The 21,678-nt window shown below is 41.6% G+C and overlaps 1 protein-coding gene across 1 annotated transcript in view; it reads left to right on the forward strand.

The window, feature by feature from the left end:
• The window catches only part of RGS9 (regulator of G protein signaling 9), a 67,247-nt gene extending 49,349 nt beyond the window's left edge, over positions 1–17,898 (forward strand). Inside the window, exons 13-17 of the mRNA XM_058166527.1 lie at positions 1,269–1,384; positions 3,091–3,178; positions 3,758–3,896; positions 11,127–11,212; positions 13,486–17,898. Coding sequence (XP_058022510.1) covers positions 1,269–1,384; positions 3,091–3,178; positions 3,758–3,896; positions 11,127–11,212; positions 13,486–13,663 — 607 coding nt within the window. The 3' untranslated portion in view covers positions 13,664–17,898. The remainder of the gene's footprint in view (positions 1–1,268; positions 1,385–3,090; positions 3,179–3,757; positions 3,897–11,126; positions 11,213–13,485) is intronic.
• The last annotated feature ends 3,780 nt before the right edge of the window (positions 17,899–21,678 follow it).

Genomic DNA, 21,678 nt, shown 5'->3' on the forward strand with positions numbered 1-21,678 from the left:
TTTATGAATTCCTGTGTGTGCCTTTGGGGTATAGCCACATGACTTTGGAAATTGTCTTCAGACAACGCTGTCTCCCTCAGCCAAGAAATGGAGCTGAGCACCATGCCCTAGTATCGGACACAACTAGACAGGAAAATCTTTACCTTTTACCTTTTCTTGCTTACTAAGGTGAAAACTGGAGAGGTTACATGATTTTACCTAGAGACATTTCTGCTCTAGTGTTAAGGCAAAGGAAGAAGTTGTGCTTCTTTCTTTCATATTCTGGTTTTCTATTTTTCTGTCTGCTTTAGCGAGCAGAAGGTAAGAAAAGAATGAACAAAATAAAATAGTGAGTGTTATAGAAACAGTCAGTTACCACTCTGAAATCTTTAAGGAGCCAAGGATTGAATTTAGTTGAGGGCCTTATCATCCTGGTGATACCTTTCTTTCTATTTTGTCAACTGTGGCTACACCTTTGGAAAGGAGAGGAGACATTTGTTATTTGAATAAACATTCCGACAAATGTAAACTCTAAATTTACATTATAATTTAGAATGAGCAATTTTAATGCTTATCCGTGGGAAAATCAATGCATATTGCAGATGCCGCCACAAAATTTACTCAGTCTGCTTGCAGTGTGCATTCTCCAAAATGTAATTTGGATCCATGCTTTATCTATAGTAGAAAAATAAAAAAAATAACAAAGTGAAAAAATTGTGTGAATTAAAGGGAAATATGTTTCTGTAATGATCCTAATAAATATTACAATGCATACTCACTGGCTATTTTAGTTGGCAAATACCTAGCCAACTTTGGCTATCTTGAAAAAGTTAAGCAAATATGAGTCTAGAATCTGCTTGGGTACTATCATAGAATATAGATTAGGTTGAGAAGCTGGAAAATTGTCAGAAAATGGTAAACAATTTTTGTTTTTTGCTAAAAAAAACATTTCTGTTAAGAAAATAATATTTCCTTGTCCCTGCAGTTAACTATGAGTCAAGCTTGACTTGAGAGATACTTATCTGTAATGTCCTGACTTGTCCTGCTCATAGCACATTAGAAGTCAGAAGAAAAATCAATCGAAAGCAGTCAAGATACTTCACGTATGAATGCAAGTTTGTTAAGGAAGCACAAGCAGAGTTCTCGCTTCTGTCAATACCCAAAACAAAATAAGCAAATCTCAAAAGAATTGATTTCAGGGAGAAACAGGACTGTTTATTTATAAGCATGTGGGCAGATCCATGAATTCAATCTTAATTTAAAGGAGTTTTTTTCCCCTCTTTTGGCAGGGTAGAAATCCCCACCAAGGCACGGGTGGAGAAATGGGCCTTAAACTTTAGTGAGCTGATGAGGGACCCCAAAGGACGTCAGAATTTCCAGCTGTTCCTGAAGAAGGAATTTAGTGGTAGGTATGAAGATGCGCCTGTTTTTCCACTTGTCAAGGTGTTCTATATAGTCCGAAGTCACTGTTGTCACCCACAGCAAGCTGAGAGGAATTTTATGTACAGAAAGTGATTCAATCCCTTAATTATTTGTAAGGTGATGTGGGATTACATTGCAGCTATCCATAATAAGAGTAAAGCTATGACTTATTATGGTTTTTGTCTGTGAGATGAGAAGCCATTATATACTTACATAAAACAGAATCTTCGTGCTTTAGTAAAAGGGCTCAAAAACATTAATTTTTGTCCTTTACAAATCCCTCTGGTTTGGGACATTCATAAATAAAAATAGGTGTAATATGATAGCCATATACCAGGGAAAATAATTCCCATGTTTATAGCATTTGGGTAATGTGAAATTGTTTGTTTTAATCTGGAGAGTGAAGTCAGAGAAATTAAACTGCTAATGTTCTAGAACTCTGTTCATGGTCTTACTGTGGTCACTCTAGACCAGGGGTGTGAAACTCAGTTTCGTTTAGGGCCGCATCAGGGTTGTGTTTGACCTTGGGGGGGACGGAGTGGGTATGGCCAGGGTGGGCATGGCCACCTTGAAGTCACTTGTGTTGGGGGCACCTGTGGAGGCCCGAGCACTCTGCTAGAGAAAACGGGCTCCTGAGCTCTGTTTTCGGCTGTGAAAGCCGCTGTGAAAGCAGAAAGCCTCTGTGAAAACCTCCTGCAACCCTCTGCCAGTGAAAATGGAGCTTGGGAGGACTCATGTGCAGCCCTCCTGAGCTCTGTTTTCGCTGGCAAAGGTAATGTGGGCCAATCCTTCACTGTTTTCAGGGCGGCCATGTGGGCAGGGGTGAAGTGCTCCTGGTTCGGACCGGATCACCCGATCCGGTAGCGATGGTGGCGGGTGGTTCGGAGAACTGATAGCAAAAATTCCTGGCCCCCCCCGCCCCAGCTGAGCCATGCGATCATCAGAGGGTTTTTTTTTAACTTTTAAAAGTGTTTTTTCTTCAGGCGAAAAAATGCTTTTAAAAGTTAAAAAAAAAGCCTCTGATGATCATCAAAAATGCAATCAAAAATGCACCTTTAAAAGCATTTGTTCTACAACCGCTTCGGCTGAAGAGGTTGTAAAAAAAAGCTTTTAAAAGGCTCCTTTGGCGATCCCAGCTCAGTTGCCTGATCACCAGAACCTTTTAAAAGCATTTTTTCTACAACCTCTTGGGCCAAAGAGGTGGTAAAAAAATGCTTTTAAAAGGTTCTGGCGATCAGGCAACTCAGCTGGGATCGTTACAACCCTTTAAAAGCTTTTTTTCCTCTGGCGATCCCAGCTGAGTTGCCTGAGCATCACAGGCTTTTAAAAGCATCTTTTCACAACCTCTTCGACCCAAGAGGTTGTAGAAAAAATGGTTTTAAAAGTAAAAAAAAAAAGGTTGGCCACGCCCACCCACCACCATAAAGCCACGCCCACAGAACCAGTAGTAACAAATTTTACATTTCATCCCTGCCCATGGGCCAGATCTAAGCACCCTGTGGGCCAGATCCTCCCCCCGCCCCGGTCCTTGAGCTTGACAACCCTGCTCTAGATTTACCTTATTCTGTTTTTAATATTGTCTTACAAGAGTTGATATCATAAAACGCTGCCCAGAGTCACTCTCAATAATGAGATGGGGTGTATAAATTTAATAAATAAGATGCTGTTTCTTCTTCCTGTTTAATTCAGGTGAGAATCTGGGATTTTGGGAAGCTTGTGAAGATTTGAAATATGGAGATCAAGCCAAAGCGAAAGAAAAAGCAGAAGAAATTTACAAGTGAGCATAATCTAGTTTGAAATCTTTATAGTATCTTTTCTTGCTCTGTTTAGTTCCATTTCTGTATTCTGTAATTAAGCAGTGAAAGGAATGACAGTGAGAATACAGTCTAAGAATATAATCATATTGTACAATAATGGAAATAAAGAACTGTGTCCAACAATAGAAGCTAATAGTATCAGACTTTTATTCAGAATTCTACTCTTTCCTAAACTTCTGTCTTATTTATTTATTTGATTTTTTATCTCACGTTATTTTTGGTCAGCTAGCCATTAAATGTGACTTTTTTTCATTGAAGAAGTCTACAGCCTAACCAAAATGCCAGCTGGAAATAGTGAAAATACTTCAAGGTTCCAATGATAGTTGTTATCTTCTGTGATATTAATTCTGTGATATTAATAGTGTTAATTCTGTTATCTTCTGTGATATTAATAGTTATCAACATAATATTTGAAATATGTGAAACTGATATAATATCAATTCATATTCAAAAAGGGAAAAAAACATTTTATTGATCGGAAAAAATCCCATCTCCCTGTTTTATTAAATATTTTTTCTTCTTATAATTTTCAATTCTAGAACCTTCTTGGCCCCAGGAGCAAGACGTTGGATTAATATTGATGGCACCACTATGGGCATTACAGTCAGAGGCCTCAAAAACCCTCAACGTTATGTCTTAGATGCTGCACAGACACATATATATATGCTCATGAAGAAGGTTGGTCATTTTGCTTTTCCATTTGAATTTTCATTCCAGCTACCTAGATATTTTTAAAGGAAACAAAAAGGATACTAACATTTATACTACCGGTATATACACACACCTAGATATAGACAAATATCTCTTCCTTGTTGCTTCAAAGAGAACACATTGGAGCATCTCTGTGTGAGGAAAGATAATTAGGGGTTTATGATTTTCATTATATTAATGATTTTCATTATATAAAATGAATGACTTTCATACAAGAATATTTTTTTCAAGAGGAAAATTCAGTTTTTCAGGAACTAAGTCCTAACCCCCCAAATAAGCCCTAATTAAGACCCCACCCACTCTGGGGTGCAGGGGGTGGGATGAGGCACACATATAAAAATTAAGCTAGGGTGGGGATGGGTGGGTGGAGCTGCCCTACTTACCAGGCTTTGCACACCCCAGCACCTGCCTTGCCGACACACTTCTGCAGCTGCTTGCCGCTGCTTGCATGCGTCGCCCCCGGCCTCTGTTTCGCTATCAGAGGCCTTCCGAAAACCTCTTCCTTAATTTCTCTGGGATCACCACCGATCCCCCATAGCAGGCACCCCTTGAGCCGAAAGTTCCCCACGTTTTTTACAAACTCTTTAAAACGCCGCCCGCAGCGGCCAACCTCTTTGTACCCAACCAATTACAGTTCTTATTGTAATGTCCTTATCTGAAGCCGAGCCACCTCTTTGGATGTGACTGGGCCAGAGTCCAAAGAGTCAATTAGCAGAACTGGTATCCCGGAGTGGGGTCTTCAATAGTCTCTGGTAACGGGCATCTGCTCAGTGCGTCTGCATGCCTAATTCCTTTCCTGGCCGGTGTAGCAATTTGTAAGAATCGCTGCCAGGAAGATAGTCCATCGGGTCAGTCTTGGCGAAAGTGCCACGGGCGTTGGGCGGTCGCCTGCCAGCAGACCTAGCAAGGTCTATGGTCCGTGATGATTTCAAAATCACGACCAAATACATACTCATGGAATTTCTTTACTCCTGAGACTATAGCCAAGGCTTCCTTATCAAGCTGGCTATAATTCCTTTCCTGGCCGGTGTAGCAATTTGTAAGAATACGCTGCCAGGAAGATAGTCCATCGGGTCAGTCTTGGCGAAAGTGCCACGGGCGTTGGGCGGTCGCCTGCCAGCAGACCTAGCAAGGTCTATGGTCCGTGATGATTTCAAAATCACGACCAAATACATACTCATGGAATTTCTTTACTCCTGAGACTATAGCCAAGGCTTCCTTATCAAGCTGGCTATAATTCCTTTCAGTTGATGACATGGTTCGGGAGTAGTATGCAATAGGGGCTTCTGTGCCATTTGGTAACCTGTGGCTGAGCACAGCCCCACCCCATAGGGAGATGCATCGCAGCTTAACACTAGAGGTAGTGTGCCATTGTATTGGATAAGGAGGCTATCACTCGTTAGGAGATTTTTACCCCTTGAATGCCCTAGCTTCCGCCTTTCCCCAAGACCATGCAGCCGTCTTTGCTAGTAATTTATGCAGCGGCTCGGCTACTGTTGCCTTATTCCTTAAGAATACTGCGTAGAAATTGACCAGACCTAAGAATGCCTGTAACTCCGTTTTGTTCTTTGGAACGGGGCCTTCCTGATGGCCCGTACCTTGCTCTCAGTGGGGTGAATCCTTCCTGTCTATCCGTAGCCCAGGAATTCCACAGACTCAACCCCGATCTGGCATTTGTTTAGTTTAACCGTGAGACCGGCAGACCGGAAAATGCCCAAAACTTTTCGCAGCCTTACCCTAATTCCTCTAGGTTTTCAGCGGATACCAGTACATCATCAAAGTATGGTACCACCCCTGGTAGGCCCTGCAATAGCCGCTCCATCAGGTTCTGAAATAACCCTGGAGCCACACTAACCCCAAACTGTAATCGGGTACACTTAAAAGCCCCTCTGTGAGTCACAATTGTCTGCGCTTCGGCTGTGCTGCTGTCTACGGGGAGCTGTTGATAGGCTTGGGCCAGGTCTAGCTTGGCAAAACTTGCCCTTGCCCCATTGAGTGCAGTAAGTGCTGTACCACCGAACGGGTAAGCACTCTTTGCAACGCTTTGTTAAGCGTTGCCTTGTAGTCAGCGCAAATCCGGACCGATCCGTCCGGTTTGACTGGGGTGACTATAGGGGTCTCCCACTTAGCATGGTCAACTGGCACTAGAATTCCCTGGTTTACTAGCTTGTCCAGTTCCCGGTCAATCCTGGGCTTTAGGCGAACGGACCCTCCTAGCCTTTAGACGGATAGGGGCAACTTGGGGTCTAAGTTAAAGGATATAGGGGTCCCCTTGTACTTGCCCAGGCAGTCTTTGAAAACGTCCCCACACTCCTTCGTGAGTGCGTCTTTGAGGTCGACTTCGTTTCTGAAGATTCCAGTCACTCCCATGCCCAATGCTCGGAACCAGTCCAGTCCCAACAAGCTTGGCAGGGTCCCATCGGCGATGGTGATGGGCAGAGTTTTCTTGTAGTGTCCATACTCGGCGTGGACGGACGTTACCCCTCGAACAGGGATGCGATTCCCTGGTAGTCCTGTACTTTTAGTCTTCTGTGGTTGCAGTTTGCGCTTTGCGATGGCGGGTAAGGCTCTCACGAGTGTCCCAGGACATGATCGTGATCGATGAGCCGTGTCCACCTCCAATCGGCACGGCACCCCTCAATCTTTGCTTTTGTGAAGATTTTCTTTCTAGGCGTGTTGATGCGTGACCCACTCTCACGACAGTTTGGTTTAATTTCGCGCCTTTTTAAACTGACCACTCAAGGGCCGCCGCCGTTCTCGCGCTCTGATTGGCTGGTTTGAATTTTTGGCGGGAAGGTTGGGGAGCTCGACAGACCTGTGCTAGGTGCCCCTTCCTTTCGCATCGCCGACATGTTGCATCTTTAAATCTGCATTGTTGTCGTTGGTGTTGCCCTCCGCAACTCGCGCAGTCGCCCCGGTCGTCTTTCTCCGGCCTCCCGGTGTGGAAGACTCCTTCCTCGTCCTCCCCCTCCGATTCGGCCTGGACCTCTTCACTGTGGACCGGGGTTGATTTCGCGCTCGCCATTGGTGTGAGCGGCTTTTGTAGGGTTTCCGCCGCTTGGGTGGACATCTCATGAGCCCTGGCTTCGTCCAGAGCGTTTGCCAGCGTTAGGTTGCTTTTAGCCAGCAGCCGCCTCCGCAAACGGATGTCCCTCACCCCGCGGATGAGTTGCTCCAGCAATGCCTCGTCCAAGTCTCGATACTCGCAATGTTTTGAGGCTTTTCTTAGGGCGGCCATGTATGCACTAATGGACTCGCCTTCTTGCTGTCTGCGCTCCCTGAATTCAAACCGTTGCACATACTTGGATGGCATCGGTGCGAAATGCGCTTTCAGCAGAGTTTGCCACGGTATCGACTGTACCGGCGTTGGCTCAGCCAGGGATTCTGCGGTGTCGAAAACTTCTGGACCGCAGTGGCTCAGAAAATAGGCTCGTTTCCTGTTGTCGGAAACCCCTTGAAGTTCGTTTGCTTCGAGGAAACACTCGAAACGAGCCATGTATGACCCCCATTTCTCCTTGGCTGGGTCGAATGGCGCTGGCGGTGTGTAGCCGGACATCGCTGCTTTCCGCCCTTGTTTTGCTGGGTTCGCGTCTTCCTGGTGAGTTCAGCTCTTTTCCTGGCGCTCTTAGCCTCGAGATCCCACTTTCGTCGCCAGTGTTAGATTTGGGCAATAACGAGGCAGGAGACCAGGATAGTGACAACAGCTCTTTACTATATGGTGAACCCAGCAGCCAGTGCTGGGAAAAACCTCTCCTTATATACAGTTTAACCGGGAGCTTCAACCAATCAGCAACGTGCTATTTTCCCGCCAAAACTTTTAAAGATACATTACATTTATAGTATCTTTTCTTGCTCTGTTTAGTTCCATTTCTGTATTCTGTAATTAAGCAGTGAAAGGAATGACAGTGAGAATACAGTCTAAGAATATAATCATATTGTACAATAATGGAAATAAAGAACTGTGTCCAACAATAGAAGCTAATAGTATCAGACTTTTATTCAGAATTCTACTCTTTCCTAAACTTCTGTCTTATTTATTTATTTGATTTTTTATCTCACGTTATTTTTGGTCAGCTAGCCATTAAATGTGACTTTTTTTCATTGAAGAAGTCTACAGCCTAACCAAAATGCCAGCTGGAAATAGTGAAAATACTTCAAGGTTCCAATGATAGTTGTTATCTTCTGTGATATTAATTCTGTGATATTAATAGTGTTAATTCTGTTATCTTCTGTGATATTAATAGTTATCAACATAATAGTTGAAATATGTGAAACTGATATAATATCAATTCATATTCAAAAAGGGAAAAAAGCATTTTTCTACAACCTCTTGGGCCAAAGAGGTGGTAAAAAAATGCTTTTAAAAGGTTCTGGCGATCAGGCAACTCAGCTGGGATCGTTACAACCCTTTAAAAACCTTTTTTCCTCTGGCGATGCCATCTGAGTTGCCTGTTCATCACAGGCTTTTAAAAGCATTTTTCTACAACCTCTTGACCCAAGAGGTTGTAGAAAAATGGTTTTAAAAGTAAAAAAAGGTTGGCCACGCCCACCCACTACCATAAAGCCATGCCCACAGAACCGGTAGTAACAAATTTTACATTTCATCCCTGCCCATGGGCCAGATCTAAGCACCCTGTGGGCCAGATCCTCCCCCCGCCCCGGTCCTTGAGCTTGACAACCCTGCTCTAGATTTACCTTATTCTGTTTTTAATATTGTCTTACAAGAGTTGATATCATAAAACGCTGCCCAGAGTCACTCTCAATAATGAGATGGGGTGTATAAATTTAATAAATAAGATGCTGTTTCTTCTTCCTGTTTAATTCAGGTGAGAATCTGGGATTTTGGGAAGCTTGTGAAGATTTGAAATATGGAGATCAAGCCAAAGCGAAAGAAAAAGCAGAAGAAATTTACAAGTGAGCATAATCTAGTTTGAAATCTTTATAGTATCTTTTCTTGCTCTGTTTAGTTCCATTTCTGTATTCTGTAATTAAGCAGTGAAAGGAATGACAGTGAGAATACAGTCTAAGAATATAATCATATTGTACAATAATGGAAATAAAGAACTGTGTCCAACAATAGAAGCTAATAGTATCAGACTTTTATTCAGAATTCTACTCTTTCCTAAACTTCTGTCTTATTTATTTATTTGATTTTTTATCTCACGTTATTTTTGGTCAGCTAGCCATTAAATGTGACTTTTTTTCATTGAAGAAGTCTACAGCCTAACCAAAATGCCAGCTGGAAATAGTGAAAATACTTCAAGGTTCCAATGATAGTTGTTATCTTCTGTGATATTAATTCTGTGATATTAATAGTGTTAATTCTGTTATCTTCTGTGATATTAATAGTTATCAACATAATATTTGAAATATGTGAAACTGATATAATATCAATTCATATTCAAAAAGGGAAAAAACATTTTATTGATCGGAAAAAATCCCATCTCCCTGTTTTATTAAATATTTTTTCTTCTTATAATTTTCAATTCTAGAACCTTCTTGGCCCCAGGAGCAAGACGTTGGATTAATATTGATGGCACCACTATGGGCATTACAGTCAGAGGCCTCAAAAACCCTCAACGTTATGTCTTAGATGCTGCACAGACACATATATATATGCTCATGAAGAAGGTTGGTCATTTTGCTTTTCCATTTGAATTTTCATTCCAGCTACCTAGATATTTTTAAAGGAAACAAAAAGGATACTAACATTTATACTACCGGTATATACACACACCTAGATATAGACAAATATCTCTTCCTTGTTGCTTCAAAGAGAACACATTGGAGCATCTCTGTGTGAGGAAAGATAATTAGGGGTTTATGATTTTCATTATATTAATGATTTTCATTATATAAAATGAATGACTTTCATACAAGAATATTTTTTTCAAGAGGAAAATTCAGTTTTTCAGGAACTAAGTCCTAACCCCCCAAATAAGCCCTAATTAAGACCCCACCCACTCTGGGGTGCAGGGGGTGGGATGAGGCACACAGATAAAAATTAAGCTAGGGTGGGGATGGGTGGGTGGAGCTGCCCTACTTACCAGGCTTTGCACACCCCAGCACCTGCCTTGCCGACACACTTCTGCAGCTGCTTGCCGCTGCTTGCATGCGTCGCCCCCGGCCTCTGTTTCGCTATCAGAGGCCTTCCGAAAAGGCCTCTTCAGCTGAGTAACGGGCTCCGGATTGATGCACATGGCACCCCCCGGCCTCTATTTTGCTGTCAGGGGCCTTCCAGAAAGGCCTCTGCAGGGAAGAAATGAGGTCCGGATTGATGCGTGTGTCACCCCGGCCTCTATTTTTTTTTTTTGTTTTACATTTATATCCCGCCCTTCTCCGAAGACTCAGGGCGGCTTACAGTGTGTAAGGCAATAGTCTCATTCTATTTGTATATTTACAAAGTCAACTTATTGCCCCCCCCAACAATCTGGGTCCTCATTTTACCTACCTTATAAAGGATGGAAGGCTGAGTCAACCTTGGGCCGTATTTCACCGTCAGAGGCCGTTCAGGAAAGACGTATCCAGAGCTCTGTTACCAGCTGCACAGGCCTTTGCTGAAGGCCTCTGACGGCGAAATGGAGGCCGGAAGCGTCACATGCAAGCGGATACAAGCGACCGCAGAAGAAGTGGGCTGGCAGTGGGTTCCTGCTGGGTGGGGCTGTTGGTGCCGCCGCTGCAAGGCGAATCAGTGGAAGACTCCCCCCCTCCAATATAAGACCTGGTGCCTTTAAAAATATAAGACTGGGTCTTATTTTCGGGAAAACTTTCTTTCGCCACAATTGTTTGGTTATTTACTTATTTTATTTTACTCAATTTACATGCCCCCCCCCCATTTTGCAACAGCAGATCTGTGTTCAATGCTCAATAGAAAATAACATCAAGAACAATAGACACTGTCTTTTCCAACCCCTGTTGGATATTTCAGCATCCGAAAAAACATCTTCCTTGCCTCGCTTTTGTGTATGTGTGTGTGTGTGTGAATTCTAACCATAAGAGCTTTAATTTAACCAGTGGTTTTTCCAGATGCATATTTAACATTAAGAAGAGTTGTTTTCTTTTGCTACTTGGTGAGAATATTCTCTTGATGCCTCCACTCCCAGCCTCTTTGACTCCTAAACAGCTGTATAGAGAGATGATTTTAATTAGGTTGCTTGCAATCTACAACTACCAGTTTCCCTTTCTTTTCCCTAGTAGGATTCTTATGGTCGCTATTTAAAGTCTCCGGTATACAAAGAAATGTTGTCCAAGGCAATTGTACCACAAGAAGTGGTTAAGAAAAGGCAAGTCATCCGTGGTTTAATTACATTTCTTCATTATTGTTTTAAATTAGGAACTAAAGGAAAATGATGACTATTTATACAGTTGCATAATTTAAAGTGGTCTTTCCCTCAGGAAAAATTCCTGACATCCAGTTTGATAATCAGAGACATCCTGCCGCTCAGAGTCCCCTCGAACCGCGAGGTGGGCGGCAAATCAATGTAATAATAAATAAATATTTTTAAATGTGAATGTTACAGCGCTCACCAATAACTATTTCATAACAGAAAAAGATGAAAATTACCTAAAAGAAAATCGCATATTTTTCTGTATGTGTTGTTTTTACATTTTTAAGATGTCATAGAATTAGAACATCGTTGCTCCCCTAATAGCCTTTGGAAGTGATCTTATCAATAAAACACAATCTGTATACAGTATATTTAACTCACATCATTTGCATAAGATAATATAGACATGCATAGCCATTTCATGTGATAGGAGGGATAGAATTGGCTTCTGGAGGAGCCATGCAAGTCTGGAAAAGACATGCCAGTTCAAAAAGGAGTACTCTGGATGTGTTTTGGATGTTCCAAAGTACTTCTTTTCAAAGATTTTGGACAGCCCTAATATGGAAAGAGTGAAAAATGACAGCAGCTGCTTTCTGAAAACCATGGTGATTTCCCCAATATTCCTCAACTATAATAGGAGCAGAAAGATCTCATTAAAGATCAAGCTACGTGAACTTAACTTTAACTTTCTAACTCTTAGAAATACCCTCTTTAGCTAAATCCAACTATATTGATCATAATTTTATTAATACATCTGCTGAACATATTTGCAAAGTGTGTTACATACTAAAATAGTACAGATAGTCCTTAACTTACAACCACAATTGAGCCCAAAATTTCCATTGCTAAGCAAGATGGTTGTTAAGTGAGTTTTGCCCCACTTTATGACTTTTCTGGCCATTCTTGTTAAATGAATCACTGCAGTTGTTACCTAAGTACCACTTTTTAAAATAAATCTGGCTTCTCCATTGACTTTGCTTGTCAGAAAATCCCAAAAGGTGATCCCCTGATCCCAGAACACTGCAACCGTCATAAATACATGTCAGTTGCCAACCGTCCAAATTTTGATCTTGTGGCCATGGATAGTCGTATGCAATTATGTTACGACTGCAATAGTCGTAAATATGAAAAGTATGTATGTATGAAAATAGCAATAGTACTTCGATATATGTACCGCTTTACAGTGCTTTACAACCCTCTCTTAAGGGGTTTACAGAGTCAGCATATTGCTCCCCGACAATCTGGGTCCTCATTTTACCGACCTCAGAAGGATGGAAGGCTGAGTCAACCTTGAGCTAGTCAGGATTGAACACCTGGCAGTCAGCAGAATTAGCCGCAATGAAAAACAGTCATGTCACTTTTTTCAGTGCTGTTGTAACTTTGAATAGTCACTAAATGAATAGCTGTAAGTTGAGGACTACTTGTACAAAAAAGATACTCATCCATAGTTTTGCAGAATACTGAGCTTGGTAGAATACTATTTGGTTATCATCCTTTTGAAATACTTATCTATAATCCTTATGGCAGGATTATTTATTGCAATTAATATTTACAATGAGCAACAAAAGGGATCAACTATAGATCTGCATCAGTGTTAAATAAATATTTTTGTTTACACACTATTTTGGTTTACACAAAAGGGTTTTGCTCATTTTTTTTCCTCATTTCTATTTTAGAGCATTTCTTAACTTTCCATAAAGTAAGATATTTAGATAGGTGGAAAAGTGATGAAGCTCACATTCTAATGTAATTCCAACATTTTTGGATGAAGGCCAAATGTTTGTGCACCTGTTTAGGGCTTTACACAAACCAACACAAATTCTGGATATTCGGGCCATATTTTTATGAAAACCGCTTTTTACAAATTGAGTTTAATTGCTCTTTCTATGTTATTTTAATTTTGGACTGGGTTGCATCAAGACAGTGAGGCATACGCTGAATTCATTTGGACAAATAATTCACCATTAACTTAAAACTAATTGTAGACATTGTGAGAAAAGAGAGGAGTTTATGGTAGGAGTCCTGACAATACTCTTTCTGACTAACAAATGTATTAAGAGGCATAACCTCCTTTGTGAACTAAAATCTGTAGTAGATTGTTTTTATCCATGAAAGGGACTTTTGCAGTTTTTCAGTCTTTTATTGAAAGGCAGTGGAAATGTGCTAATTAATAATGATCACAACCATCATAATGATAACCCTCTGGCTTTGTTTTGTTTCCTGTTCAGCTCTTACAATCCGTTTGTCCGCAAGCACCTGCGCTCCAGTCCCAGCCCCATCCTCTTGAGGCAGCTGGAGGAAGAAGCCAAAGCTAGAGAAGCCGCCACCAATGTGGACATCACCCAGGTTATGAGCAAGCTGGATCGCAGAAGCCAGCTCAAGCAGGAGGCCCCGCCTGCTAAATAGGGCCCCAATAGGGCTGGAGAGCCCATGGCAGGAGAAAAACCACAGAGCCAGGAGGAGAATGCTGGCTGTACGTAGGGCTGCATTTCCGCCCCCTGGCCTGCAGGTGTCACTAGTGTTTCATTGTTAGCAATCCATCTCTCTCTCTCCCCCTCCCTCCCTCTCTTTCTCTCTCTCCCCCCTAGCTTGCCTTCCTCCCATCTACAGTCGGCTGTTGCCATGACATCGAGAACAGTGTCCCTTCATCAGCCCTTGCTGATGATAGAATCCTAGAATATAGGCGGCAAAAAAAAGTCCCTGTACGAGAATGGCAGTGATGCTTTTCATATCAGATCAGCTCACTTTACACCATGTTTTCTATAAATTCCCCTCCCACTTCTACAAACACTACAAAGTCTGGATGCCATGGCAACCAGCTGCCTAGCCTCTCTATGCCTGTAAATAACAAAGAAAAAGGGCTGAACAATCCTATTGTAAGACATCAGCTAGAAAACGGAATCTTCTTTCCAGATATCAATTATCTGGTCATTGTCTAGAGAACAACTCAAGAATTTGATAAGGAGCAGACCCTGAGGAAGGAGACTAGTGGACACATTTAAATGATGGTGCATAACGCAGATTTACTTTGTGAATGATTGATATAACCCCTTAATATCATTTAATTATCTTTTCCTATTCAGAATGGTTCTATATTGACCAGCTGGCTTGTGCTTTACTTTCATTTTAGAAAATGTTTGCAGATAATGTACAAACTCTTTTTTAGGTTTCATTAGAATGTTCCACTTTAATAAGCAATAATAGGATACCATCTTTCTTTGGGGCAGATATTTCAGATTTCCTAAGCAAATTAAAGATCTTAGCTGCTCAGATGCTTAATCATTTGCCTGATGCCCATTTAAAGGAAAGCCTTTAATGGATTTTTACAATTCTACCAGACAAATGTATTCTATATTAGACAATTCATGACTTGTTGGGTCAATATTTCATAAATATTTCCTTACCTAAACAGAGAAACAGAATGACTATAGGTGGGCAAAGAATCAGCAGGAAAGGGAGTGTCTTTTGATTTTCTACCAACTTCCCATTACCTTCCTTGTGGGAAGCTGGCAAGGAGTGCTGGAAATTGCAATCACATGAGTACAGCTGGCTGCAGCAGTGCAGGAATATGGCAGTACTGAGATAGTCATGACTTTGCCAAATTTCAATCACACGGGAGTTCTGGGTCCTGGATTTTGGATACATACTTTAAGTTAGCCCATTTGATGTACGTTGATTCAAAAATTATTACCTTATGATGCACTGTTTTGTGTAATTAAAGTTACAATCAGACAAGCAGGAGAGTTTTAGTGATATGAATAATATTAACATCTATTACCAAATTCCAAAGTTTAAATACTATTGTTTGTTTGGTGGAGAAGGGTTACTCCACTTAACCTCATATAATGCAATAATGGAGTATAAAAAGAAGCTTTCTAATGTACATATAGGACCATGCAATATCTGTTGGGCTTTTCTGGAGAACAGGGTTTTTTTTTAATTTCTGAATGTATTATATTTACATTAGTGTTCTAGTAATCAATTTTCCTGCTTAGCAACATAAATTCTGATCCCAAATGTCATAAGATGAGAATTACTTGTATATGCCTGTCATAGAGGTTTGACTGCCATGTGTCTCAAAGCAGGCAGAGGTCAAAAGCCCTTGAAGTGATTGGAAATGCCAGAAGAAATGTATTTTTTTTTTCTTGGGTTCACTATGAGCAACGTCAGCAAAACTTAAAAGCTTACCCAGCAGAAAGGTGAAGATGAATTGCAGGGCTGACCTTTGTTTAAATAATCTATAGCTATTAATCATAGTCAGTATGTGCTTGAAATATTTCAGTAGTTTATGAACAACTAAGTGGAATTGAGGCTCATACAATTTCTCAGTATGTTTCATTTATTTTCAGGAAGTTAGTTCAGTCACGCAGATGCTATTTCTATCATTTGATCTAGCTGAGTGAGCTTAGGTTGACTTTCAGTTCTGACCTTTTTTGTCACTGCTTTTCATCATCGGTTGCAAAATACAAGGAACGTTTGGGAATCTCTGTGATATTGGCAGAACTAGAACACCATCGTCAAAAAGGCCATGAGAACATACCAAGGATGTGATCTTAAAACAATCCGAGGAGTGATAATTTCTGTTAGATCAAAGAAATCTAAATGTAGCCCAGCAGCACTGCTGTAATTTAGGCAGAGCTTCCTGAGACTCTCAACTTTGAAAATGCAACTGTGGAGATTAATTAAAATGTCTGTTTAGAAAGGTCAACACTCTAGCTACATAATGCACCAAAATAATCTGAAACTCTTTGGAGGTAACTTCAGGGTTCCTTAGAATCTTTTCAGGGGTTCTTTAGTAATACATTAGTTATTTAGAAAATGTACAGTATATCCTATGTTTGAATAAATTTTAAAGAAAACTAATAATAGATTATGGCCTCTGGCATACTATAACCATGGGAATTGCAAGCCACTCCAATAGAGAATAAATCAGTCTGCATTGTTCACAAGCCTTAGGCTGGAAGTCTCGGGCACAAGTGGGAGTCAGCTTCCCCAATTAAGAATAGTGAAGAAACCAAATTCTAGAGACACCATGCACAAATACACATTCCTGCTGAAGTAGAAGTATCAAGGAAGGGACATCCCAGTTTGCAAAAGCTTTTTGGCATCCTGGTTTTTTTTGTCATCTTCTAAGGGTATAATGCTAGATTTTAGCTGTTCTATCTATCTATCTATCTATCTATCTATCTATCTATCTATCTATCTATCTATCTATCTATCTATCTATCTATCTATCATTTAATTTCTGCATCACCCATTTCACTTAAGCGACTGTGACTTTTACAACATCATTATAAAAACACATGAATAAAAGCATAGATTAAAAACAGGATTAAGAACAATGTAAAAAGTATAGGTAGAAATACAAAGCAAAGTTAAAAATTGAAAAGGCTAAAAGATTAACAAGGCAGGAAGAGTTTCCTCAAGCCAGCAGCCTTTCCCAAGGTTGTATCAAGACTATGTCAGGTCTTAACACTCATCCAGAAATAGCAATAGCACTTAGACTTATATACCACTCCATAGTGCTTTACAGCACTCTCTGAGTGGTTTACAATGCCAGCATATTGTCCCCAATAATCTAGGTCCTTGTTTTGCTGACCTTGGAAGGATAGAAGGCTGAGTCAACCTTGAGCCCTCTGGATCAAACTCCAGGTTGTAGGCAGAGTTAGTTTGCAATACTGTATTCTAACAATTGCACCACCATGGCTCTACACCATCATGGAAAAACAGAAGAGTGGGGGTTCTCCTCACCTCTAGGCAGTGGTGGGTTGCTCCTGGTTCGCTCCGGTTCAGGAAAACCGGTAATGGAAGCAGCGGGAGGCTCTGCCCACCCACCCAGACCTCATCAAAAACGCTCTGCCCATACGAAGCAAGCACCTGCACCCATGTGCTACCAATAGCAGTGAACCAGTAGTATTGGGATTTGAATCCCACTACTGCCTCTAGGGGTAAGATCAGGGGTGAAATACTACCGGATCGGACTGGTAGGTAGCAGAGATTGGGTCTGGTTCGCCAATCCAGTAGCAATCGCTGGCTGGCCACGCCCCCGAACCAGTCCATGGCCCGCAGTCCAGCCTTTGCAAACTGGACACCGGGATACCGGGAAGGCAGCCCGCCACCTGCTCGCCCTTCGGTCAGGGTCCGGGGCCCATTCCCCGAGGCACTGGAGCCGCCGCCTGCCCCAACCGGGTCAGGGAATGCACCATTCCCTGACTCCGGCCTTTCCCCGGAGCTGCTGCCCACTCACTGGCCACTCGCCGCCCGTTTGCCCTTCACCTTTGGTCAGGGCCCAGGGCCCAGGGCTGCCTCATTCCCCTGAGACCTCTCCTTGAATATGCCACCGCTATTGCTGCTTGTTCCATGTACTGGCTGCGCAAGCGCACACAGTTTATTTCATTTATTTATCAACGGCAGGTTGGGTGTGCACTTGTGCTGCTGGCGCATAGAACAAGGTGGCATATTCAAGGAGAACAACTCCAGTAACTTTTGGACACTTGCCTTTCCTGGCAACCAGCCGCTGGAGGAAAGTAAGTATACGCCGCGTGGCGAAGGAAGAGCGGGCGGTGGCTCTAGGACAAGGCTGATGTTGGGGAATGGTGCATTCCCCGACCCAGTTGAGGCAGGCGGCGAGCAGATGGTGACTTCGGGGCCTCGGGGAATGGCGCATCCCTGGACCCTGGACCCCGACCCAAAGTGAAGGGAGAATAGGTGGCGAGTGGGTGGCAAGCGGGCGGAGAGGCTGTAGCTGCAGGCATCTTTCAAGAAGGGAAAAGACAGAATAGAAATTTTAAAAAAATTCCTACTGGGTTCTGTGGGCGTGGCTTGGTGGGGGGGTTGTGACTGAGTGGGCATGGCTGTGAGGGTCATTGAATTGGCCACGCCCACTCAGTCACAGGACATACACACACACACACACACACCAAGCCACATCCACAGAACAGGTAGCAAAAATTTTTAGATTTCACCCCTGGGTAAGATGTTCCAAAAGGCAGAAGTAGAAGCTCAGAAGGCCGTCTTCCGGGATCCTACCAGTTGAACTTCCTCGACTGATGGATTACACAGATGCTGTCCCTGCCTGATTGGTTGGAATGGGCCAGTATAATTGAGGCAAGACGGTTCCTCAAATATACCAAGGGCTTTAAAGGTAATGACCAATCTCTTGAATTGAACCTGGAAGCAAACTGGAAGTGTTACATGAGCCACCGTAGGGGTGCCCCAAAGTCCCACTGTTGCATTCTTTGCCAAATGCAACTTTCAAATACTCTTCAAGGGAAGTCCCATGCAGTTGTCCAGCCATGAGATGACCAGAGTATGAGTGGCTGAAATGAGAGCCTCTCCAGTGAGGAAAGGACGTTACTGGTGTACAACTTGAAGTTGGGCAAATGCCTTCCTAGCCATGACTACCCAATTGTGATAGCCCACCCAATTTCTTTGTGGGAAGACTACATATAATGCATATACATAACATCAAACCACATAACACAGCAGTTTTCGATCTCATACTGCTTAACTGAAGTAAGAATATGCTTTCTTTTTGCTCTCAAGTTCACACAACTACAGTAGGAATTCAGGGTTCCTGCTGGCAGGAATAACTTTTACTTCCATACCTGCTTGTTTGACCATGGAAGGGGAACCAAGCTGATCTACCTCTTGCCATGATCCTTTTCACTTTTTCTAAGAAGTTGAGAAACTGTTCTTCAACCACTATGTCACATTTTTTTCCCTAGAATGGCATGCACACGATGGGTATGTTCTAGCTCAGGTGGAATGACTTTACAATACAATATTTCCTAGGAATTAAATAAAATAGTTGAAACCATGTTGTTGGCCTCTAGTTGTCCATGCTGTCTTCCATTGTGGCTTTGTTAGCAGATACAATCCGTAATATGTATACGGTTACTGCTTTTTATTGTCTGTTAAAAATTGATTATGCTTCACCTTGTTTTAATTACAAACAATGGGTTGTCTTTTCATTATTCATCCAGACTTGGCATACTTCCCCCCACCTTTCATTTTCCTTAGTTAAATAAAACTAGAACTTGAAACAACCATTGTCTGTGTGTTTCATTGTCTTTGTCTCCATCCATCCATTTTTATTTTCTCCATGTCTCCACCTTTATCATTTTAATTTTAATTCTTTTTCTTCTTTAGAAATTGATTATCTAATAGCAGCTTTTTAAAATCATGCAGTGTGTTACTGAAGCATCTCCTTCTGCCGCAATATTATTTGACAGATACATTTTTTTTCTTTACTTTGCAGCAATTTAGAGGAGTTCTGGGCCTGTCCTATCTTGGGAGATATTGGCTTTGGGGGTCTAAGTCAAGCATTATCATTTCATCTACACAATAATTGCAACAGTTAAGTGTGACAGCAGATGGTATCTTTGCAACAGCAACTCTCACATTAACTTTTCAAAATGACCAAGCAAAAATGCCAGGTGAATTGAAAACATGGATGGAGAGCGGGGGAAACCACAATTCTGCTTTTCTTGAAAAGAAATGGAGTCTCATTGGAACTCACAATTCAGGATACTGATTAGATCAGGGGTCTCCAACCTTGGCAACTTTAAGACTTGTGGACTTCAAGTCCCAGAATTCCTTAGGCAGTTTTGCTGGCTGAGGGATTCTGGGAGTTGAAGTCCACAAGTCTTAAACTTGCCAAGGTTGGAGACCCCTGGATTAGACGGAGGGTTCCCCCCCCCTCCCAGTTCCCAGCAACTACAGAAGAACTTCAACCTGCTTTTGGAGGAATAGCAGAGTGGAAATGGTGTAAAAAATTACAAACCTGTCTACTTATATTCTGCTGTGTAGGTGAGGATAACAGAATAACAGGCTTGGAAGGCACCTTCTAATCCACCCCCTGCTCAGGCAAGAAACCCTTACCATTAGAGACAAATTGTTGCTCCATTTTAAAAAGTTCTTTAAAAAATCCAGTGTTGGAGCATCCATACTGGAGATTTTAAAGAAGATATTGGACAACCATTTGTCTGTCCAAAAGAACCACTAGGAACAGTAAGACGAGTTACTTGTTAAAGATCTTTTTTTTTTAAATGTGAAAGACAATAATTTAGCAAGGTTTACTAAACTTTAGCCTAGAAATCACTCTTAGACAACTAAGAGTCTCCTTACATGAAAGGTAAAAAGTGACAGTCCATGAAGAGTAACGCAGAAATGAAAGCCATTCATCAACAAAGTTCTTTTTGAATGCATCCTCACTTTGTTTTAGGATCAATCTAGATCTTCATTCTGCATGTATATGAATCAATCTATTGCTGATTAATCCCCTATGTTTACTTCCTCAGTCTATTATGCCTCATTTCCAGATTACTTGATACCTTTTAAAAATAAGACTTAAAAATGACAATTGAAATTTAAATATTATGATCCAGGGATGAACAATATTGCATGGTCATTTCCTGGACTATTCCATTCACCTGACTATGAAATGGGCTAATCTCAGAATTCCCAGGGTGCAACATTTTTGTGTACTGCCACAGCACAATATGCCATTGTCAGTTCAAAGATGGACAATGTATTTTTGTGGAACTCTCCATCTGCTCTAACTGTATGGCTAGTAATGAGAGAAGATGTGAATTGCAACTCAACACTATCTTTTCTTTTATGTACGTATCTTTTCTTTTATGTACACTGAGAGCATATGCATCAAGACAAATTCCTTGTGTGTCCAATCACACTTGGCCAATAAAAATTCTATTCTATTCTATTCTATCTGGAGACACCCATCACCCATTCTTATTGTGACAGAACGATCAGCTTGAATCTGCTATTGTATGAAGCAAATTGAAGTCGGGTGTCTCAACTTCTAGGGACGTATACATTGTTATTTTACATTGGAGAGTTTCGCACTGTGGTTACGTCCTTTTAAATCCTTGGATAAATGTGATAGTGAGCAGTGCTTGGATGTAGGTCCTTCCTCGCCAATACTGCAGTGTAGACAAGGAAAAACTGGAGGGAAAACATTTGTACCATTCTGTGCAACCACATTTGGTACCTGAAATGGCTGCTATGAGATCTACTGCATGGTGATATTTGAAACAAAGACGTATCATGCCAAGGGCAAAAGAAATGCACCAGGGAATTCACACTGTACAGGATGAATGATCAAGGGAGATAAATAAAAGCATGACAGACACAACAGAAAAGATATCTGTGTGACAAGATTCAGAAGTTTGATAGAAAGCACCAAGTAATGGCAAATTCTTTTGAATTACATGAGACAATTTGAGGCCATCTTAGTTGACAATGTGAGAATTTCAAGGTAAGGAAAACTGGAAGAGGCATCTTTGTTTACAAACACTGAAATAAGCTGAACTCTCTGAATTCAACGTACAGGAACTTCAGCATATAAGACTGGCAAAGGCTGTACTATTGATATGGGGCGCTTTTGATGTAAACCCAAG

Source organism: Ahaetulla prasina, chromosome 2 (genome assembly GCF_028640845.1).
Source record: "Ahaetulla prasina isolate Xishuangbanna chromosome 2, ASM2864084v1, whole genome shotgun sequence".
In the NCBI taxonomy this organism is placed as follows: domain Eukaryota; kingdom Metazoa; phylum Chordata; class Lepidosauria; order Squamata; family Colubridae; genus Ahaetulla; species Ahaetulla prasina.